The sequence below is a fragment of the Sinocyclocheilus rhinocerous genome, unplaced genomic scaffold, assembly GCF_001515625.1.
Source record: "Sinocyclocheilus rhinocerous isolate Xijiao unplaced genomic scaffold, SAMN03320098_v1.1 scaffold1554, whole genome shotgun sequence".
Classification (NCBI taxonomy): domain Eukaryota; kingdom Metazoa; phylum Chordata; class Actinopteri; order Cypriniformes; family Cyprinidae; genus Sinocyclocheilus; species Sinocyclocheilus rhinocerous.
The window spans coordinates 164,560-184,624 of record NW_015641022.1 but is presented as its reverse complement, the minus strand read 5'-3'; the positions used below and the strand labels follow the sequence as shown (position 1 = coordinate 184,624).

The 20,065-nt window shown below is 38.1% G+C and overlaps 1 protein-coding gene across 1 annotated transcript in view; it reads right to left on the bottom strand.

Moving 5' to 3' along the window:
- Positions 1 to 20,065, bottom strand: part of LOC107754005 (histone deacetylase 4-like) — a 117,756-nt gene that overhangs the window by 46,631 nt on the left and 51,060 nt on the right. The window contains exons 11-15 of the mRNA XM_016570306.1: positions 16,263 to 16,469; positions 10,872 to 11,058; positions 10,604 to 10,737; positions 6,743 to 6,845; positions 4,764 to 4,810 (exon numbers count right to left, since the gene is read on the bottom strand). Of these exons, the coding sequence (XP_016425792.1) occupies positions 4,764 to 4,810; positions 6,743 to 6,845; positions 10,604 to 10,737; positions 10,872 to 11,058; positions 16,263 to 16,469 (678 nt within the window). The remainder of the gene's footprint in view (positions 1 to 4,763; positions 4,811 to 6,742; positions 6,846 to 10,603; positions 10,738 to 10,871; positions 11,059 to 16,262; positions 16,470 to 20,065) is intronic.

Below are 20,065 nucleotides of genomic sequence, written 5' to 3'. Positions count from 1 at the left end.
CATGCATGTATGTATATATTTAATAAAAAATTGTATGTTTATAGATTAAATATATTTATATATAATATAAATTATATGAGTATAAATATATACATGTAAAACATGTAAATATTTTCAAAATATATACTGTGTGAGTGTGTATTTATACATACATAATAAATATACACAGTACACACACATATATTATGTAAACAAAAACTAACTAATCACGATTAATTGTTTGACAGCACTAATTATTTTATAATAATAAATTAATATAATATATAATACTGCAGTTTAAAATAAATAAAAACAATTAAATATATATTTTTAAGTTTATTTATTTATTTTAAAAGGGGGGAATTCTGTAGTTCTGTGCATCAAACTGAAAAAACAGGCAAAGTTTGCAATATAATTTTTTTTTATATTTACAAATATTTGATAGTTAAAAAATGTACCCATATATTATATTTGAACTAGTGAAAGCAGGGTGTTTAAAATGGTGAAAACTGTCAATTACAAAAAGTCTTCTCTTGAACATCCAATATCCATCAACTGACTGCCAATAAAACGTCTTTCTCATCCACAAAATCAGCACGCTCTATTTACAGCACGGTTTTCCAATAAACCACGTACAACCATTGAACTCATTTCTGTTAAAGTGCTGGAAACATCTTTGAGGAAGGAATATGAGGAAAGTCTGTCTCTGCAACAGCATGAGGAGGGGAGGCGGGCGAAATAAGCACGTAATGAAACAACAAGCCGGCAACAAGAAAGATGGCGAGAGGGAAGTGAGAAATCTGGAGAACCTCTGAAGCACTCCGAAGGGGTTTACCAACCCTGGGTCTCCCTCTCAGAATACATATCCTCCTTCCATTTATGAATTCAGCTTATCAATGGCATAAGTGCTCAAGGGCAACGTAAAAAAACTCTGGTCTTTTCAAGATCCGCCAAGAATGACTTTGTCATGAATTATGAGCCTGTGGTGCATTTAAAACAGAAAAAAATGAATCGGGGAACAGAGAGAGAGAAAAGCTAGGGAAATGAGAGCGAGTGCGCCAATGAAAGAGAGCAAGAGTGCATGATGAAGGAATTTAATGTAGAAATAAAAGAAAGAGAGAGCAAAAAAAGATGAGATATAGACATTCTGGCATATTTTAAGTCTGGAGTGCAACTATGATGCCTTAAAATACTGCTCACATAGGCAGCTCACTACGTTTTGGAACAGAATTTTTATAAAACACTTTCAAATAAATAATAATGAAAATAAATAACTCAAACAAAAAAAAACTAAAAATATTTCAATATTATTGGTGTTAAAATTAAAACCACTACGCTTTAGTGCATATCAGTGTTATTTTAGTTTCATTGAGATACTACTATAGTTTTTGTTAATATTTATAAAAAAAAAAAAATTAAAAAAAAAATAATAATATATATATCTATATATTTGTATTTTCTGTTTTCATGTTAATTTTAGTTAAAGTTTTAGTAAATTTGTTGTTTTTATTAGTTTTTTTGATGTTTATATAGTTCTTTATTCATTTATTAATTTAAGCTAAATAAAAATAAGAAATGCTGTCTTGGCAACTAGCTGAAATAAAATAAGTTTAAGTTCTTTTTTTATTTTATTTCAGTGAACATTTATTTTATTTCAAATAATAAAAACTTGATTTATGGTTTTAGTAAACTACACTAAACTTTGTGCATATTTAACAGTATATGTATTAAAAAATAAAAAAATAAAATAAAAAACCTTGGCAAAAGACATCAAGACACCAGGGCTTCAGCCCCAAAAGCGCGGCCCATGGTGTAAAAGCAGTAGAAAGTAAAGAGGGATGTAGACACTGAAGTTTGGGGGCGCAGGTTTCAGGCAGGGCTGGGGAGCGTGTTGGAATGAACAAGCACAGTTTATCTTCACCCTGACAGGCTAATTTTCGCTGTAAAGATGCAGGAAGACAACAATTTTGTTCCATTTCCATAAAAGAGTCCAGAGCCCTTCTGTTTCTCACCATTCAGCTCAAAGACTGTGACTTCAGCCAGACGGGACCACCTGCCATTTATCAGTCCCCCTCCAACAGCCCTGCCTGAGGTCACACCATTGAACTAATACACACACACACACACACACGCACACGCACACACAAATTCACCTTCAAAACCAAATCCACCTCACTGCGTCTGGAAGCATCAAATAAATCTATCACAATTATGAAACTTGTCTGGGTATTAATAGAAAGACAGATAATTACATTATTTGTGTAAACTGTCAAAGTATGAGAGGTTGGATCCCAGTTCATCTAAACAATATATTAGAGTAAAAGTTGTTCACGAAAACATAAATATTGTTTTATATACATACACAATAGGGGTGGAACGGTACACAGATGTCACGGTTCGGTATGTACCTCGGTTTGGGGGTCATGGTTCGATATGATTTCGGTACAACAGGGAAAAGAAAAAAAAAAATCTACTAGGCTCGGTTTCTTTTCATTTATTTTGAACAGACAGTAGTACAAATTACAATTTTTTCCACCTAGATGTGAAAATACTAAATATTATTACATTATGTTATATATATAAAATCTGCAGACATATATACATACTAGGAATAAATTCTTCAAATATACTTGATTTAGTTTACAGAAATACAAGGGAAAAAAACAGTGCGACACGCAACGTAGCCTATATACTGTATGCTGAGTTTCAGTTCATTTTTGTGACAGGCTTAATTTGTTCACAGAAAGGAAACTCAAATGGAAGAAAACGACATCCTATTTGTTTTCTTTATTTTACAAAAGCACAATGTTTTGTTTTCATTGTGAGTGTACACAAATGAAAGCAGACCTTTATACAGTGATGAATTATTAATAAGACAATAAGTGTTTAAAAGTTGATTCTGCTGGTATAAGGAAACAGTTGAAGTGACACGCACGCACGCACACACAAAACACATCAGTTCCAGCATTGCTAACTTGACAGCACAGTTGGTACTTTATCAAAATAAAATACAGTGAACCAAACATCAGCGCGCCCGCCTCTGTGTCACCGTTGGAACGCGACTGAAGTACAAAGCCTATAATTTACATAATAAATAATAGTTTAGCATTCAGATACGTTACATCGCAAATATGGAAATATTATGGAATATTTGGATTTGTGCCGAATGAGAGAGGTAGGATACACGAGCACAAAGCTCCATTTCGCAAACAGTTGAGTGCACAAGCCTTTAAAGTATACTCCTTTGTCAGTCTGTGAGAGACGCATTCAGAATCAGCACATGGTCACTGTCTAGTGGGCTTTGTTTTCAAGTGCACAACTCATGGCATTCGCTGTTCTTCTGCTGGTGGCTGGTTATCAAACAGCGTTGCATTGCTGCGGGCGCACCCTTCTGGCGAAAATTCACGTCAGAATTAGGTGCGGTAAAATGGCTCAATAGCGCCACCAATACACATTCAACAAAGTGCCCCTCGAGCTATGTTTCAGATACATAAACGAAATTTGTAAGCATGTAACACATAACCAAAACCTACAAAAAAAGTGTCTTGGAGCAAATTCCGAAACCCAACAGGAAGTCAGTTATTTTGAATTTTCTCAGCAAATTTGGTCTAATTTTTGCCATTTTCAGGTGTTGCAGGCAAGCAAATAAAGTGGTCCTTTTAAATATGGTCCGAGTCATTTGAGCCAATATGTGCTTCCTCTTCAATGACATTTTGCTTCATTAAATTTGTATCGGAACAAAATTATTTGAAATAGTTCAGTGTTTCTATATTATCTTAAAGGGGTCATAGGATGCTACATGCACATTTACAAGTTGTTTGAACTGAAATGTGTGTTGGCAGTGTGTGTACACAACCACCCTATAATGATAAAAATCCACCTAGTGTTTTTTTTTTTATCTGGTTAAATGTTTTCCCCTTTCTCAAATTGAGCCGATCTCAGATGACGTCACACAGACAGGTCCCTCCCCTTTGACAGGGTAAAAAAGGTGTTTTTTACACTACCATTGAGAAATTTTAACCAAACTATGTTACAGACTTTTCATTAAGACCCTAAAGAATCATATCAACTTGTGGAAAATGGGCATCCTATGACCCCTTTAACATTTCCTTATTTTGATGGGAAAATGTAATATAGCCTGCATGTAGCTCAAACAATATGGTATGGTAAGGTCATTGGTTCAAAACAGATATTCAATGTAAGTCCCTTTGCATAAAGGCATCTGACAAATGCATAAACGTAAATGCAAAAATGCAATGTAAAAAGAATGATCACATTATCCCAAAAAGTCAAGATTAGGTCCAATAGTTGCAACAGGCCAAGCCCTGGAAAAAGGAATAACTTTCCTTTGACGCATGGATATATCAACGACAACACAACAGCGAGGCTACTCTGTATGCTTCCACATGAATGACTGAACCATTTCTCCATTCATTACAGGAAACCATTCACGGTCTGTCTGAATCATTCACCTACAGCAGGAGAGGAGGGCATGAGTAGAATGAGAGAAGTGAGGATGAGTACTTCCTGTTCCAGAGCCGTGAAGAGTGTGGCTGACACTGTCCACTCAGCACTGAAGAACAAGTCTATCCATTCATTCATCATCATTAGAGAATACACACACACACACAGACACACCGCACACAGCTTGTTTATAGAAAACATCTGGACACAATTACCCGCTCAGCAGAGAGGAGAGCAACAGTTTTTGTTGCCGCTAGAGTTCGGGGGAGGGAGAACAAACAGAACCATTATTTACACATGGGAAAGAAAGAGAAACTCACCCCGATTCCTCCGCACGGCAGTCTCACGAACATAGGTGTCACCGAGCCTGTTGAGAGAAAGACAAAGATTGTGTGAGATCTGCAACATCACTGATCTAATTGTATTCTGCATGTGAATATCAAGAGATGAGTCATATCTGTTACATGTCAGGCCAGAAATATACTTTAGGCTAGAAGTGTTTTTGCACCACTTTTCAGTGGAGGACATGAATATGAAGCGCCATGCTGAAATAACTACTTTTTTTGCAGTCTGATAAGGCAACAATTTGGCAAAATGATGTTAAGACAATATGTATTTTTTATTTTTCGTTTACTGACTGCACTATCAAAAACATATAGTGCAACCAGTGTCATTTGATTTAAGATTTATGCGCGACTGCTTTAAGTAATTTTAAAAACATATAGCGCAGCCCGTGTTATCTGATTCACAAACAAATGACTCGTATGAGCCAATTCTTTCAAGTGAATCAAAAACATATAGTGCAACTCATGTCATCTGATTTACGAACCAATGATTCTTATGAGCTGGCTCTTTTTAGTAAATCAAAAACATACAATGTAAACGGTGTATTTTGATTCACAAACTAATGACTCTTATGAGTTGGTTCTTTTTAGTGAATCCAAAACATATAATGAAATCAATGTAGTTTGATTAACAAACACATGATTTTAGCAACAAATTTTTAGTAAACCAAAAAGTGCAACCATTAAAGTCTGATTCATGAACCAATGACTCTTATGAACCAGTTCTTTTCATCGATCAATAAGACTCACAAACTCAATTATCGGTTTGAATCAGTCTAACAAAATATTTCACAACATGAACTCATTAAATCCATCGATCCCATCAGTTACTGAATTATGGACTCACTTGAAGCAAGAATTAATTTTATTAAATTCAAAATTCTTTAAACCAAATTTTATATCGGGGATTCCTCTGCTGCACAAAAAGATTGATATACTGTAATTGCACTGCCATTGTACACATGTCCAAATATGAATGCTTGTTCAATGCATTTCAAGCACACAGTCTTGTTTGCATGCTTATATGCTTTTGTGCTACTGTGGCCGTAACTTAAAATAACTTCACATAAACATAGTGCCTTTAAAATATGGTGTGCAAGTAAATGTCATCAGTACACTAAAAAAGCTGAGATGTAATGCAATGGCAAAAGACGTCAATATGATGCATATGTAAATAGACAAACAATTAAAAATCAGCACAGATGGACCACCAACCCTGAATACTCAACAAAATGACCACAATGACCATCCCTACTATATTAGTGCACAAACACACATGCAATAATCCAACATTTCTCAATGAGGCAAAGCATCTATTGATTAAAATTGCCCTATTTTTCAAATCAATCGTGCTTATGAAGCAACACATTGTTGCAAGATCAAAAAAGTCTGTTGAATAAACCGACCCAATCAGATTGGAAAGGTGGAAACATATCGTCCATGTACCCGACGAGTGTGAACTATCCGTGCGTGTGCATGTGTGTGTGTGAGTGGGCATGTCGTTTATGCATGTGTTTGATCGCTGCATGAGGGGGCCGGAGCTGAAGTCATGGAAAACTGCATGTGTGGTTGTTATTGGCAGAGAGGTGACGGCCTTGACGGACAGCTCAGGGGCAAACTCAGATCAAGGCCATGACTGATGAAAGCAGAGAGTGGGCTGACAGAGGGGAACGCCAGGGAGTTTGGGATGGGGAGGGAACAACAACTGGCCAAAAAAAGAAATGAAACGAATTGCAGCGTTTAGGAAACAGGCTGTAAGGGGATCTGGCTGCAGAAGCGTAAATAATGTGGATAATTGCAGAAGTCCAGGCGAAGCTTCATGGGCTAATAACTGAGAAGACCATCGGAGGCTTCAACTGTCACAAAGAGAGAGAAATACTGTACAACAATGCGCTCATTTACATAACTTAGATTCAGTCCATGGTGTAGTCAGGCGTGTGTGTGTTTGTTCTTACTGTCCAGTTTCTGTCTGAGAGGGTTCGTTCCGTAAAGCAGTACATGAGCCTCAGAGTGGACTGTCTGGAGCTCCTCCAGAGTGGCTTTCCTGCCTCGAATACACTGGGGAAAAAAAAAGAAAGAGTTAAAACCTCAGTAAGAAAAGAGGCAATATTCAATTTGACATGGATAGAGGGGAGTCTGTGGGTTTCAGTCCGTAGCAACAGACTCATATTAATCTGCTGAAATGTACTTTTAATTTTGAGACTTTAAATGGCATTTTGTTACAATTATTGCTCACTGAAATACACCGTGTCCTAACTACATGCGACGCGACAAGATTCCAGAGACAAGCAATTTGGGTGTCCACACCAGACACGACGCGACAATCAATCAAATATCACAGCCAATCAGAAGTGTGTGTGGGCGGGCTCTCTCTGGAAGCGCACTGCACTCGCAACGAAATGGATAGGTTTATAATCTTTATAATTCATAAATATTAAAACTTTTTATCATTATTAAATGTACATATTGAGTGACTGATAACATCTTTGTTATGTAATACACTTGTTGGTTCGCAGTTAGTTCACCGTTTTAATGGACATCGAATATCTCTTTGGATTTGAGACTTTAGTCTTTGCAACTTTACAGATCTTCTTTATGCACCAAGAGCTTGTAACACTCCAAAGAGAAAGGAAAACTTGAAATCGCATCATATGACCCCTTTAATTTATTTTCAAGATCTGAGGTAAACTGTTGTTGCTTTCAGTATGGCTATAAGGTCACACAAAATTAAATTTAAACTCAGACACGTTTAACTTTGAATAAAGCACATAATCACCTGAGATTATCTACTGTTATATAGTTTGTATGTTGTTGTTCCAGCCGCGACGTCTCGGAAATAGAAACCGTTTCTAAATTAGAAATTTCGCGTGTCGCTGTCGAGGCTAGTTAGGACAAAAACTCAGATTAACATGGAAAAGATACCTTTTATCGCGTGTCGCGGCGCGTCGCGTGTAGTTAGGACACGGTGATAGAAACATTTTGTGTATATTCCATGTTCTTAACCATGAACTCATGCCGGTAAGATTTTAAAAAATGTTTATGAGTCTCTCATGCCCACCAAGGCTGCATTTATTTGATCAAAAGTTCAAGAAAAACAGAAATATTGTGAATTTTTTTTTTTTTTTTTACAATTTATTAAAACAATTATGCAATTTTCTGAATAGAAGTATTAATTGAAAAAAAAATGGTGCATTCGCTTTGGTGCAAACCTCACAGAGTGCAATTCATGCATTTCCTGTTTCCTGGGAATGGAACCCATGACTTTGCCGTTGCCAGAGTCATGTTGTACTGTTTAAGCTACAGTTTACTTTTTCAGAGTCTCAAAATTCTAATTTTAACATTTTTAACACATTTAAATAGGTTACAAATGGACAAATATACAAGAAGATATATATGTACAAAAATAGTCTTCCTGAACATCCGCTGAATGAGTGTATGTAAAATAAATAAATAAATAAAACAATAACTAAATAAATAAAAATCCTGCCCTGCAGATTTTAGCTCCAACCCTAATTAAACACACCTGAACCAGCTAATCAAGGTCTTCAGACTCTCTAGAAACTTCCAGACAAGTGTGTTGGAGTTGGTTGGAGCTAAACTCAGCAGGACATTGGCTCTCCAGAAAAATGAATGGACACCCCTGGTCTAGGTCATGTCTAATTTTTTATATCACATGTTTTTAGTTTGTTGACTGGAATGTTTTGGCAAGACATACTTCATTGATTGAAAAATCGACAGCCATATTAAATATACTGCCATCCTGCCCCCTCTGACGTCTTTAGCTGTCTAAGCAGAGCTGAAACAGACCCGCTGTCCACCTCCCACTCCAAACTGGGCCCCACATGCCTGTAGAACAAAGCCGTCGGCCCTCGGAGGTGCCGGAGCTGCTGGATTTGCAATAATGTCATTTTCCCTTTTTAATAGCTCTGGCCTCTGAGGCACAAACCATCCAAGAGGGAGGCGGACCTGCCCACCTGTGGAAGCGCTCTGGGCCGAGCCGAGGTGACACCTGCAACAGGACGTACTACCTCTCGGATTTAACAGCAGGGCAGTTAAAGAGGGGCCCGCGGGGCCCTGTGCTGGCTGGCGGCAGCTTAAAACAACCCTACACTCTTTAAGGGCCCCCCTGCTGTAGATTAGGGGGTATTAGAGTCATGACTGCCTTTAATTGAGGCCCAATTCCCTGTTTCCATCTCCCAGAACAATAAACATCCCCATCAAGGAGCGAATGTAGGCGAGAGAGCGGGTGCGCAGCCGTGCCATTGTCATGCTTGTTTACTTGTTTGTTTGGAGGAAAACAGAGACTGCAGCTATGCGACCTACTCGAACAGGCCTGACGCAATGGAGCCAGCGTGGCAGGAGAGATTAGATCCAGCGAGAGCCATTAGGCACCAGCGATCAGAGCTCCAGATGATGAGAGAGCTCAGGAATTGCCCTCAGCAGGTGGAGGCAGAGATAAGCAGGCACAGACTGCTTTTCTGCACTGATTTTGGGGGAAAACAGATTTAAGCATTGTAAAATGTGGTAAATGGAATAAAATAATGTTAATTATAGCTTAAAGCACATATATATTTATGCACACACAGATATGAATTCTGTGGCGCTTTTGTGAGGAGTTTCGTGCAGGTTGTAGTCTGCAAGCAAAAATCTGGGATTTGTTTCATTTCAACTTGTAAATAAACTAAATTGAAGGATTTTTAAACATTTAGTATTACATTAAAAAGAAATGTTCAAAATTCTGGGGTCAGTATTTTTTTTTTTAAAGAAACTAATACTTTTATTCAGCAATGATGCATTAAATTGATCAAAAGGGATACTAAAGACATTTATGTTTCCAAAAAAAAATTCATTTTCCAATACATGCTGTTCTTTTTGGTTTCCACAAAAATTGTTGAAAAACTGTTTTCAACTTTTTTTCTTTTTTTTTTTCAAACTCTTGAGCAGCAAATCAGGATTTCTGAAAGATCATGTGACACCGAAGACTGGAGTAATGATGCTAAAATATTCAGCACAAGAATAAATGACATTTTAAAATATATTAAAATTGGAAACACTTATTTTAAATTGTAATAATATTTCACAATATTTCACATTTCTGATCAAATAAATGCAGTGTGTATAAGAGAACCCAAAACATTTAAAAAATCTTACTGACCCTAAACTAACACTATTTTTTAGATAATTAATATGATTAAAATTGGTCATGTTACTCTTCTGTACAAAAGTCAGATGCTGCTGCTTCCATTGAAGCACAAGATGCTCCTTGGATCATTTTCAGATTATGCTGGAGAACATGAGCAACAGGTTTTGAACGAACCTGTGGTGTTCATGTAGCTTAATTGCTACTGCCATTAGAGGAAAAGTGGGACAAACCAAATACTAAGACATTATGATTTTTTTTTCTCTTCACAATTTGTAATGAAAAACTTGTGAAAATGTGAAAAGATAAGCAGTTTCCCTAGTGGTCTCAGACTTCGGATCCCTGATGTAATTCACCAGCACTTCCTCTGCTCTTGCCTCTTTTTCTCTCCTGGTTCAATTTTTCCTCGAACACACTCAAAACAATCTCACACCCCCTTTTCTGTTGAGTAAAACTCTGGTTTATTCATAAAGTTTCATTAACAGGAATGTGCGGCTGTGTTTGTGATGACTGAACAGCGCCCTCTACAGATCCTAAAAATATCCTTCACCTTGCCACAGTAACCAGCAGGCTGAAGATAAATACCACTTAAATATGTTCGGTGCTGAAAGATCACATCGTGTCACTGCTAAAAGTGCTGATATGTCATAAACAGAGAGACGTGAGTGAACGTCACCTCACACTGGCCGCGCAGCCCCGTCTCCTGCAGTCGTGACCAGATGCTCTGGATGCGTCCGGCATGCTCGGGGTGGATGTTACTGTTTCCACACATGCACTGGTGTTTCTGCATCAAGGAGTCATACACCAGACCTGTAGGGACACAAATACTTATTTAATGAGGTCTACAAATTAATATAAATTCATTTCAATATTTCTGAGGTAATATCCAGATGCTTAGTTGTTTAGTTGGTGAACAATATTGAACATCTAATCCAGTGACTGACCGGTGGTAAAGCGTGGTTTGGCCGGTGGTTCCTGCACCACAATGGGAAAGGTCGCAGAGGCCGGGGACGATTGTGCTCTGGACAGGGGCCGATGGCCTGGGAAAGTCACAGACAGTCCGGCCGCCTCCATAGACGCCTGATAGTTCCTCAGCTGATGGATCCTCTGTTGCTCCAACAGGACAGCTTGCTGCTCAGAGTGAACGAGCAAAACTCCCGCGGCGAATAGAACGGCTTGCAATTAATGAAGAGCACTTCTAGATCTGGACAGCACATCTTCTTTAACACAGTTACATCTGTACACCACCTCTCATTGATGTATTTCAATCATCAATACATTTTGATGATTGAAAATGTAACAATACAAAATACATTTTGACCCATACAATGTATTTTTGGCTATTGCTACAAATATACCTCAGCGGCTTAAGACTGGTTTTGTGCTCCAGGGTCACATATTGTTAAGGTGGTTATTTGAAAGATTAAAAATTGCATCTGGTTTGGAAAATGTAAATTAAGACAGACGCCTGATAGTTCCTCAGCTGATGGATCCTCTGTTGCTCCAACAGGACAGCTTGCTGCTCAGAGACAAGAACAGACGTTTAGCTTGAAATAAATGAACTTTGCAAGTCAATTTAAAAAACAAACAAACAAACAGATACATATCTTTATAAGGACATTTCATAAGTCCTACAGAAGAACCTCAATTGTTTTTAGGCACCCTGTAGTTACACAAATAACCAGCAGGTGGTACTCAATACACTGCAAAACACCAGAAAGTGTTATATGTAGAAAATGCTTCACTTCTTGTGCTCATTAAGGTAAGAGTGCTCTGATCTACACTTGCGTTCAGCTACTCAAGACTACATTTAGGCTGTGTAAAACCTGGAAAATAAGCCTTCTAAAGCAGTTTATGAAGGTCTGAAGGCACCAAAGCACGTCAGCTCTGAAAGCACGCAGGAGCCATTAGTGTTAGCCTAGATACGTCAAAACACTTACTGAACCTGAGGCTGGAATTAACCCTTGATTCCTGACACATTCACTGCCATCCCATGTGTATGAACACACACACACACACACTCCCACATCAGAATCAGAATCAGAATCAGAATGAGCTTTATTGCCAGGTATGTTTACACATACGAGGAATTTGTTTTCGTGACAGAAGCTTCCACAGTGTAACAGAATGACAGTGACAGAACAAAAAACACAGATAATAAAAAATAGAACAAGTAAATAAGGAATAAAAATATATAAATTGACAGTTGTATGTGCAGGTATATTACAATAGACAGTTTTTGTATGTACAGGTACTGTATATTATGTGCAAATTTGAGGTGTAGTCTGAGTATGTGTGTTAGATAAATAAGTGTATGAGTGAATAAATAGTGTGTGTTCCACAGTTATTGTTAAGTGTTCATGAGATGGATTGCCTGAGGGAAGAAACTGTTCCTGTGTCTGGTCGTTCTGGTGCTCAGTGCTCTGTAGCGTCGACCAGATGGCAACAGTTCAAAGAGGGAGTGTGCTGGATGTGAGGGGTCCAGAGTGATTTTGCCAGCCCTTTTGCTCACTCTGGATGAGTACAGTTCTTGGAGAGAAGGGAGGGTTGTACCAATGATTCGCTCAGCAGTCCGGACTACCCTCTGTAGTCTTCTGAGGTCAGATTTGGTAGCTGAGCTGAACCAGACAGTTATTGAAGTGCAGAGGATGGATTCTATGATGGTGGAGTAGAACTGTTTCAGCAGCTCCTGTGGCAGGTTGAACTTCCTCAGCTGGCGAAGGAAGTACAACCTCTGCTGGGCCTTTTTAACAATGGAGTCTATGTGAGTGTCCCACTTCAGGTCCTGAGAGATTGTGGTGCCCAGGAACCTGAATGACTCCACTGCAGTCACAGTGCTGTCCATGATGGTGAGTGGGGGGAGTGCAGGGGGGTTTCTCCTGAAGTCCATGATCATCTCCACAGTTTTGAGCGTGTTGAGCTCCAAGTTGTTGAGACTGCACCAGACAGCCAGCTGCTCGACCTCCTGTCTGTAAGCAGACTCGTCACCGTCCTGAATGAGGCCGATGAGTGTGGTGTCGTCTGCAAACTTCAGGAGCTTGACAGAGGGGTCTTTAGACGTGCAGTCGTTGGTGTAGAGGGAGAAGAGCAGTGGGGAGAGAACACAACCCTGAGGAGCTCCAGTGCTGGTTATACGGGTGCTGGATGTGTATTTTCCCAGCCTCACTAGCTGCTGCCTGTCTGTCAGGAAGCTGTTGATCCACTGACAGACGGAGGTGGGCACGGAGAGCTGAGTTAGTTTGGGCAGGAGGAGGTTTGGGATGATGGTGTTAAAGGCCGAGCTGAAGTCCACGAACAGGATCCTCACATAAGTCCCTGGTCTGTCCAGATGTTGCAGAACCTAATGCAGTCCCATGTTTACTGCATCGTCCACAGACCTGTTTGCTCTGTAGGCAAACTGAAGAGGATCCAGCAAGGGTCCAGTGATGTCCTTCAGGTGGGCCAGCACCAGTTTTTCAAAAGACTTCATGACCACAGACGTTAGAGCCACAGGTCTGTAGTCATTAAGTCCCGTAATTTTGGGTTTCTTTGGGACGGGGATGATGGTGGAGCGTTTGAAGCATGAAGGGACTTCGCACAGCTCCAGTGATCTGTTGAAGATCTGTGTGAAGATGGGGGCCAGCTGGTCAGCACAGGATTTCAGACAGACTGGTGTAACACAGTCTGGGCCTGGTGCTTTTTTCCTTTTCTGCTTCCGGAAGACCTGGCGCACCTCGTCTTCACTGATCTGAATTGCCGGTGTGGGGGAGAGGGGGGTTGCTGGAGGTGTGAATGGTTGTGTGGAGAGGTGTTCAGGGCGGGTGTGGGGTGTTTTTTCAAACCTGCAGTAGAACTCGTTTAGATCGTCTGCCAGTTGTTGATTCTCCACAGTGCTGGGGGATGGTGTCTTGTAGTTGGTGATTTCTTTCAGACTTTTCCACACTGATGCTGAGTCACTGGAAGAGAATTGAATCCTTATTTTTTCAGAATAATTCCTCTTTGCCACTCTGATCTCCTTTTCCAGTGTGTATTTAGCCTGTTTATACAAGACATTATTCCCCTTCCTGTGAGCATCTTCTTTGGCCTGACGGAGCTGTCTGAGTTTTGCAGTGAACCATGGTTTGTCATTGTTGTAAGTTAAATGAGTCCTGGTAGGAATGCACATGTCTTCACAGAAACTGATATAAGATGTTACAGTCTCTGTGAGCTCGTCCAGATCGGTGGCAGCAGCTTCAAAGACGCTCCAATCAGTGAGGTCAAAACAATCTTGTAAATCCTGCTCTGCTTCATTAGTCCATCTTTTTACAGTCCTTAATATAGGTTTAGCTGATTTCAGTTTCTGCCTGTAGGTCGGTATAAGATGAACCAAACAGTGGTCAGAGAGCCCCAAAGCTGCCTGTGGAACAGAGTGATATGCATTCTTTATTGTGGTGTAACAGTGATCCAATATATTACTGTCTCTGGTGGGACATGTGATGTGCTGTCTGTATTTTGGCAGTTCACGGGAGAGATTTGCTTTATTAAAGTCCCCGAGAATGATTAAAACAGAGTCCGGGTGTTGTTGTTCTGTGTCTGTGATCAGATCAGCGAGTTTCTGTAGAGCGGTGCTCACGTGTGCTTGCGGAGGAATGTACACGCTGACGAGAATGAACGAGCAAAACTCCCGCGGCGAATAGAACGGCTTGCAATTAATGAAGAGCACTTCTAGATCTGGACAGCACATCTTCTTTAACACAGTTACATCTGTACACCACCTCTCATTGATGTATTTCAATCATCAATACATTTTGATGATTGAAAATGTAACAATACAAAATACATTTTGACCCATACAATGTATTTTTGGCTATTGCTACAAATATACCTCAGCGGCTTAAGACTGGTTTTGTGCTCCAGGGTCACATATTGTTAAGGTGGTTATTTGAAAGATTAAAAATTGCATCTGGTTTGGAAAATGTAAATTAATTCATTAAATATGCATTAAAAAAATTAACACTAAAAGTTTGGCATCATTAAGATTTAATGTTTTTGAAAGAAGTCTCTTATTCTCACAATGGCTGCATTTATAATACAGTAAAAAAACAAACAGTAATATTGTTAAATAATATTACAAGTTAAAATACCTGTTTTCCATTGGTATATATTTTAAAATGTAATTTATTCCTGTGACGCTAAGTTGAATTTTCAAAAAGCTGTTGAACAAAAAAAAAAAGCTTCTGAAGCTATTGAACAGTAGTGTACATTTGAATTTCCACTAAGAAACAAGCATTGTAGCCATTAAATATTTACTTGGTTATGTCTAAAGCGGACTTGATTTATCCTTGATCTTTAGAAGTGATGTTATGGTGCCTTGGAAGCTGGTCTGTAGCCTTTGGAGGTTCCTTCATTCATAAACACTGCCTGTTAATTGGCAGCTACCTTCAGTTTTGGACACAGTGTTAGTTAGCTGATGAATATTTCAGTCTGACTGCAGGAACATGCAGAGGGTTTCAAACCCCTTGCTGCCCATTAAGAAGAAAAAGAGCTGGACCTAAATGATCTGCCCACCATCCTGTTCATTTTTAAAAAAGCAGCGATTAAGCGTTGAGGACCTGTGGTTGCATTAAACAGTTCTGAATGGTGAGCAAATAGACTGATTTTTCAGGGATTGCATGAATAATCTCATACTGGGCATTTCACGCAAATAAAAGACTGCATTTATTAGCTCTGTCTTCACAGGAATAAATTACATTTTAAAATATATTCAAATAGAAAACAATTGTTAAATTGTAACAATATTTCACACTATTACTTTTTCTAATGCATTTTTGATCCAATAAATCCATTCTTTCAAAAACATGACAAAATCTTACTGCCCCCAAACTTCTGAATGGTAGTGTAGTTTTTCAGAAGTGTAAATTAAAATAAAAATGTTATGTAAATTGATTATTAATTCATTTATTGCTATATAGAATAAAACAAGAGCTGCAGTTTTGGAAATATTTATTTGTTTGTGCAATACTTCTGGATTAAATTAAATCAATTCCAATGAAACCAGCATGTTAGCTAGTATAACTGCTCTATTTTTTTTTTATACATAAACCACCATTATTGCTTTTTGGCAGCTTTAAGTAAAATGAATGCATGCCTCCAGCTGAGTAAGTGCTAGAAATACCTAGCATCGTGTTGGGACAGATCCTTCTTGTGGGTTAATAACCCCTTTTTCACCAACAGGGTGTCTGATTCCTTACAGGAGCCTGTTGCTGCCCCCTTCTGGTGCTCAATGTGGTTGTGGCTTCATCTTGAGCCATTCACAAAACAGCGACAGATGTAGTATCATGTATTCCTGCAGCTGTTTTCTGCTCTAACACCCTTACCTGTCTGAAGAGCAGCTCTTCCTCGGCTTGCCTCTCTCTCTGCTGGAACTCTTCATCCTGTTCATCCGGCGGTTCCTGTTTGATGGTGACCCCATGAGGAAGAGCCTCCGTGGAGTCGCCCAGGCCCTGGTGCTCCCTCAGCTCCTCTTCCGTCTCCTCCGGGTGGCTCTCGTGCTGTCGGCCCGGCTCGTTCGGCTTAGCCATCATCTGAGAGAAACACATGTCAAAATCACCATCAACTCATCTGATTAAGCAGATGTCCACTGAAAAAAACAACAACGAAAAAACACACTACCAATTATTAATATTATTAATTATTAATTCAGCTTTGCATCACAGGAATAAATTTCATTTTAAAACATATTAAAATAGAAACCAGTTATTTTAATTTGTAATGCCTGTTTTTACTGCATTCGTGTTCAAATAAATTCAGCCTTGGTGAGCAGAAGAGCCTTCAAACCATTACAAAATCACACCAACCGAAACTTATAAAATAAATAATAAATTAAAAAATACTTAAAAAATATATTATTATATAAAAATAAACATTGTTATTTATTATTATATAAAAAAAACATATAAAATAATATATTTTATACATTAAATACATTAAAAAAAACATTATATATAAAATAAAAAGTACATGATCTGGTGGTGGTTTTGACATGTTTTGTGCAATACTTTAGATTCAGTTGAAAAAAAACAACAACCTATGAACCTGTTAGAAGCTTGTAGTGTAGCTAAGTACTTCAAAAGTAAACGCTAACCCTTAAAACCAACATAAAATAAAACTGACCCCATTTACTTTATTAATACACAATTTTAAAACAATAAATATCCTGTTTTACTTAGAACTACTTCACTTAATGGAAGTAAAACAGGTTGTGAATGTTGGCTAACAAAACAGGATTTCATGAGAAAAGGACTTGAGACATCTGCAACACACACAGATCTTGTGTCAAAAAATACAGAGTCAAAGCTACAGTTGCATTAAATAATATTCTTGGAACAACAGGAACAAAAGAAACTGTCCTCTTGGCTCAAGTTCATGCTGTGATAGGTGTGTCTAACCCTATCACTGTGGGAATGACAGCTCTAGCCCCGCCCTCACACACACACACACCCACACACACACACACACACACACCCACTTGAGTGTGGTAAAAACACAGCCCTCTGGCAATGTGCCGAGGGAACATAATTGACGTCAGAGCACTCGGCAATTGCCTCATCCCTGTACTTCATTCCAAACAAGCTTTTCTTTTTTTCAAATTCTCCTCTTTGTTTTTTTCCCCTGTCCTCAATCAGCTCCATCTCTCCCTTCAGCTTAGTGAACATGCCGGATTTTCATGCCAGGTAAATTACACTTCTTTGTCAAATTAATCAGTCAAAGCCAAAATGACAAGAATGATCCAAAACTTGATACCAGATACCATTTGAAAGCTGAAAAACTTTCCAAAAACGTCAATAACCCTGGTCTTTTTGTCATAAAAGTTCAATAATTAGGCCTAAAACATCTTCGGTCGTTCACAAAGTTAGACTTTCTGTCAGCATCAGTAGCTCAGCACACAAACTCTGTCAGGTGTGGCTTGGGTCATGAATATTAATTAGGTTATTTGAATTCTGTCATCATTTACTCACATATCAGTCCATTGCTAAGCAAAGGCAAGCTCCAAAAGTGACAAAGATCCTTGTGAAAGTCTTGAGCACTATATTTTGAGTTTTCTGAAGCCAAACTTTAGCTAGAATGAGGATGAGGAAAACACGGAAATTAAGACATTATTCAACAACAACATCCACTGCCACAGCTCATAAATTTCATTTGCGTTTGCATATATATACACAATATATACACATGTGGTGAATCTAAAGGAGTCACCCAAGGTTTGTAGTCAATGATGCCAAATATTTCTGGTTCTCATGTCTCATTGTGACATGCCAAATTTGAATATATCCATATTTAAACTGCACAAATGAGAAATCAGAACTACAATGGGGGGTGGGGGGTGAGGGGAGTTTTTCACTTAATGCAAGTAAAACAGGTTGTGAATGTTGACTTTAACAATATAGGACTTCATGAGAAAATGTCAAAGGAAGATATTTTGAAGAATGTAGATAACCACTGACTGGTAGCCACTGTATTTTTTTCATACTATGGAAGTCAATGGCTACCGACAACTGTTTGGTTACCAACATTCTTCAATATATCTTCTTTTGTGTCAAACAGAAAAAAAAAACGTTTAAAAGGGATATTTCACTCAAAAATGAAAATTCTGTCAACATTTAACTCACCAACCACTAGTTCCAAACCTGTATGAGTTTCTTTCAGCTGTTGAACACAAAAGAAGATATTTTGAACAATGTAGAATACCAAACAGTTGACGGTAGCCATTGACTTCCATAGTATAGAAAAAAATACTACGCAAGTCAATGGCTACTGGTAACTGCTTGGTTACCAACATTCTTCAAAATATCTTCTTTTGTGTTCAACAGCTGAAAGAAATTCATACAGGTTTGGAACAAGTGACAGAATTATGACCCATTTTGACCCATATGATCCATTTTGCAGATTTTTTCCTAGATACATTGTATAAAAAGCACAAATTAAGTCCACAGATATGTAGAAAACCACATGCACTGATTCACAACATGTGTCATCCCATATCTCCCCTGTGAACTTTAAAAACACAGGAATGGAGTCATATCTAAACAGCGTAAATGCTTGGGAAGCATTAAATTCCTCTGACATCTGCTGAGCAGAGGCAGTATTCCCGTAAGCCCAGAGTGTAGCGCTGAGGTGATCCACACCCAGTGAGCTCATTCTGACATGTTTGTGTGCAGGCATGGATTAACCCCATAACTAATCTATAATGCACAATTGCGGTGGTAAGTGGGGGGAGAGCACAGGCATTAGAAACAAACCAAAGACCCTGTAGGATAATGGCCCAACACTAGTAATCTCCATAGACCTCACCACACACTCCATGAGCAAACACGAGGAGGAATAAATGGGGCGGTTATGGAGCACAGCAAGTATTTTTCTCATTCGTTTTCTCCATAGGGATTAAAAAAAAAAAAATTTTTTTATGGAAAAAATGTATATGAAAATGCAGAATAGAATGCCAGGTTTAATTTAGTTTATTAAAAAGAATGAACTACTCGTCACTGAATAAAACAAACAAAAAAAGTAAATAAAAATAAAAAAAGAACAAAAAATGTATTCTGTTATTTAAAAATTTCTATTCATCAAATCAACTTCACACCAGTTTTTAACATTATTATTATTATTATATATATTAATAATAATAATGATAGAAAACTAAATCAGCATGTTGATCAGCAGTGATTTCTGAAGAATCATGTGACACTGAACACTGGAGTAATGATGCTGAAAATTCAGATTTAGCATCACAAGAATAGATTACATCTTAAAATATAATCACATAGAATAAGAGACTTCTTTCAAAAAAATCTTACCAACCCTTTTGAACTGTATATATTTTATGAATTAAATATAACATTTTTAATTAAAAATTTTAAAAACGTTCTTTTTGCAAAGAAAACAATGTGAAGGGAAAAAATGGTCAAGAAATTTTTATTTCTAAAACTTAAAAAAATATATAAATACATGAAATTAAAATTGATCAGTCTTTTGAGATGGTACCAGCAGACAAATTTGTTTCCGTCGAACCCTGTTTAATTGTGATTCTATCCAAAGACTCAGTCTGGGTCTGCTCATGACTGCAGTCCCACGCACACACACACACACACACACACACACACACAAACACACAAAAAAGCAG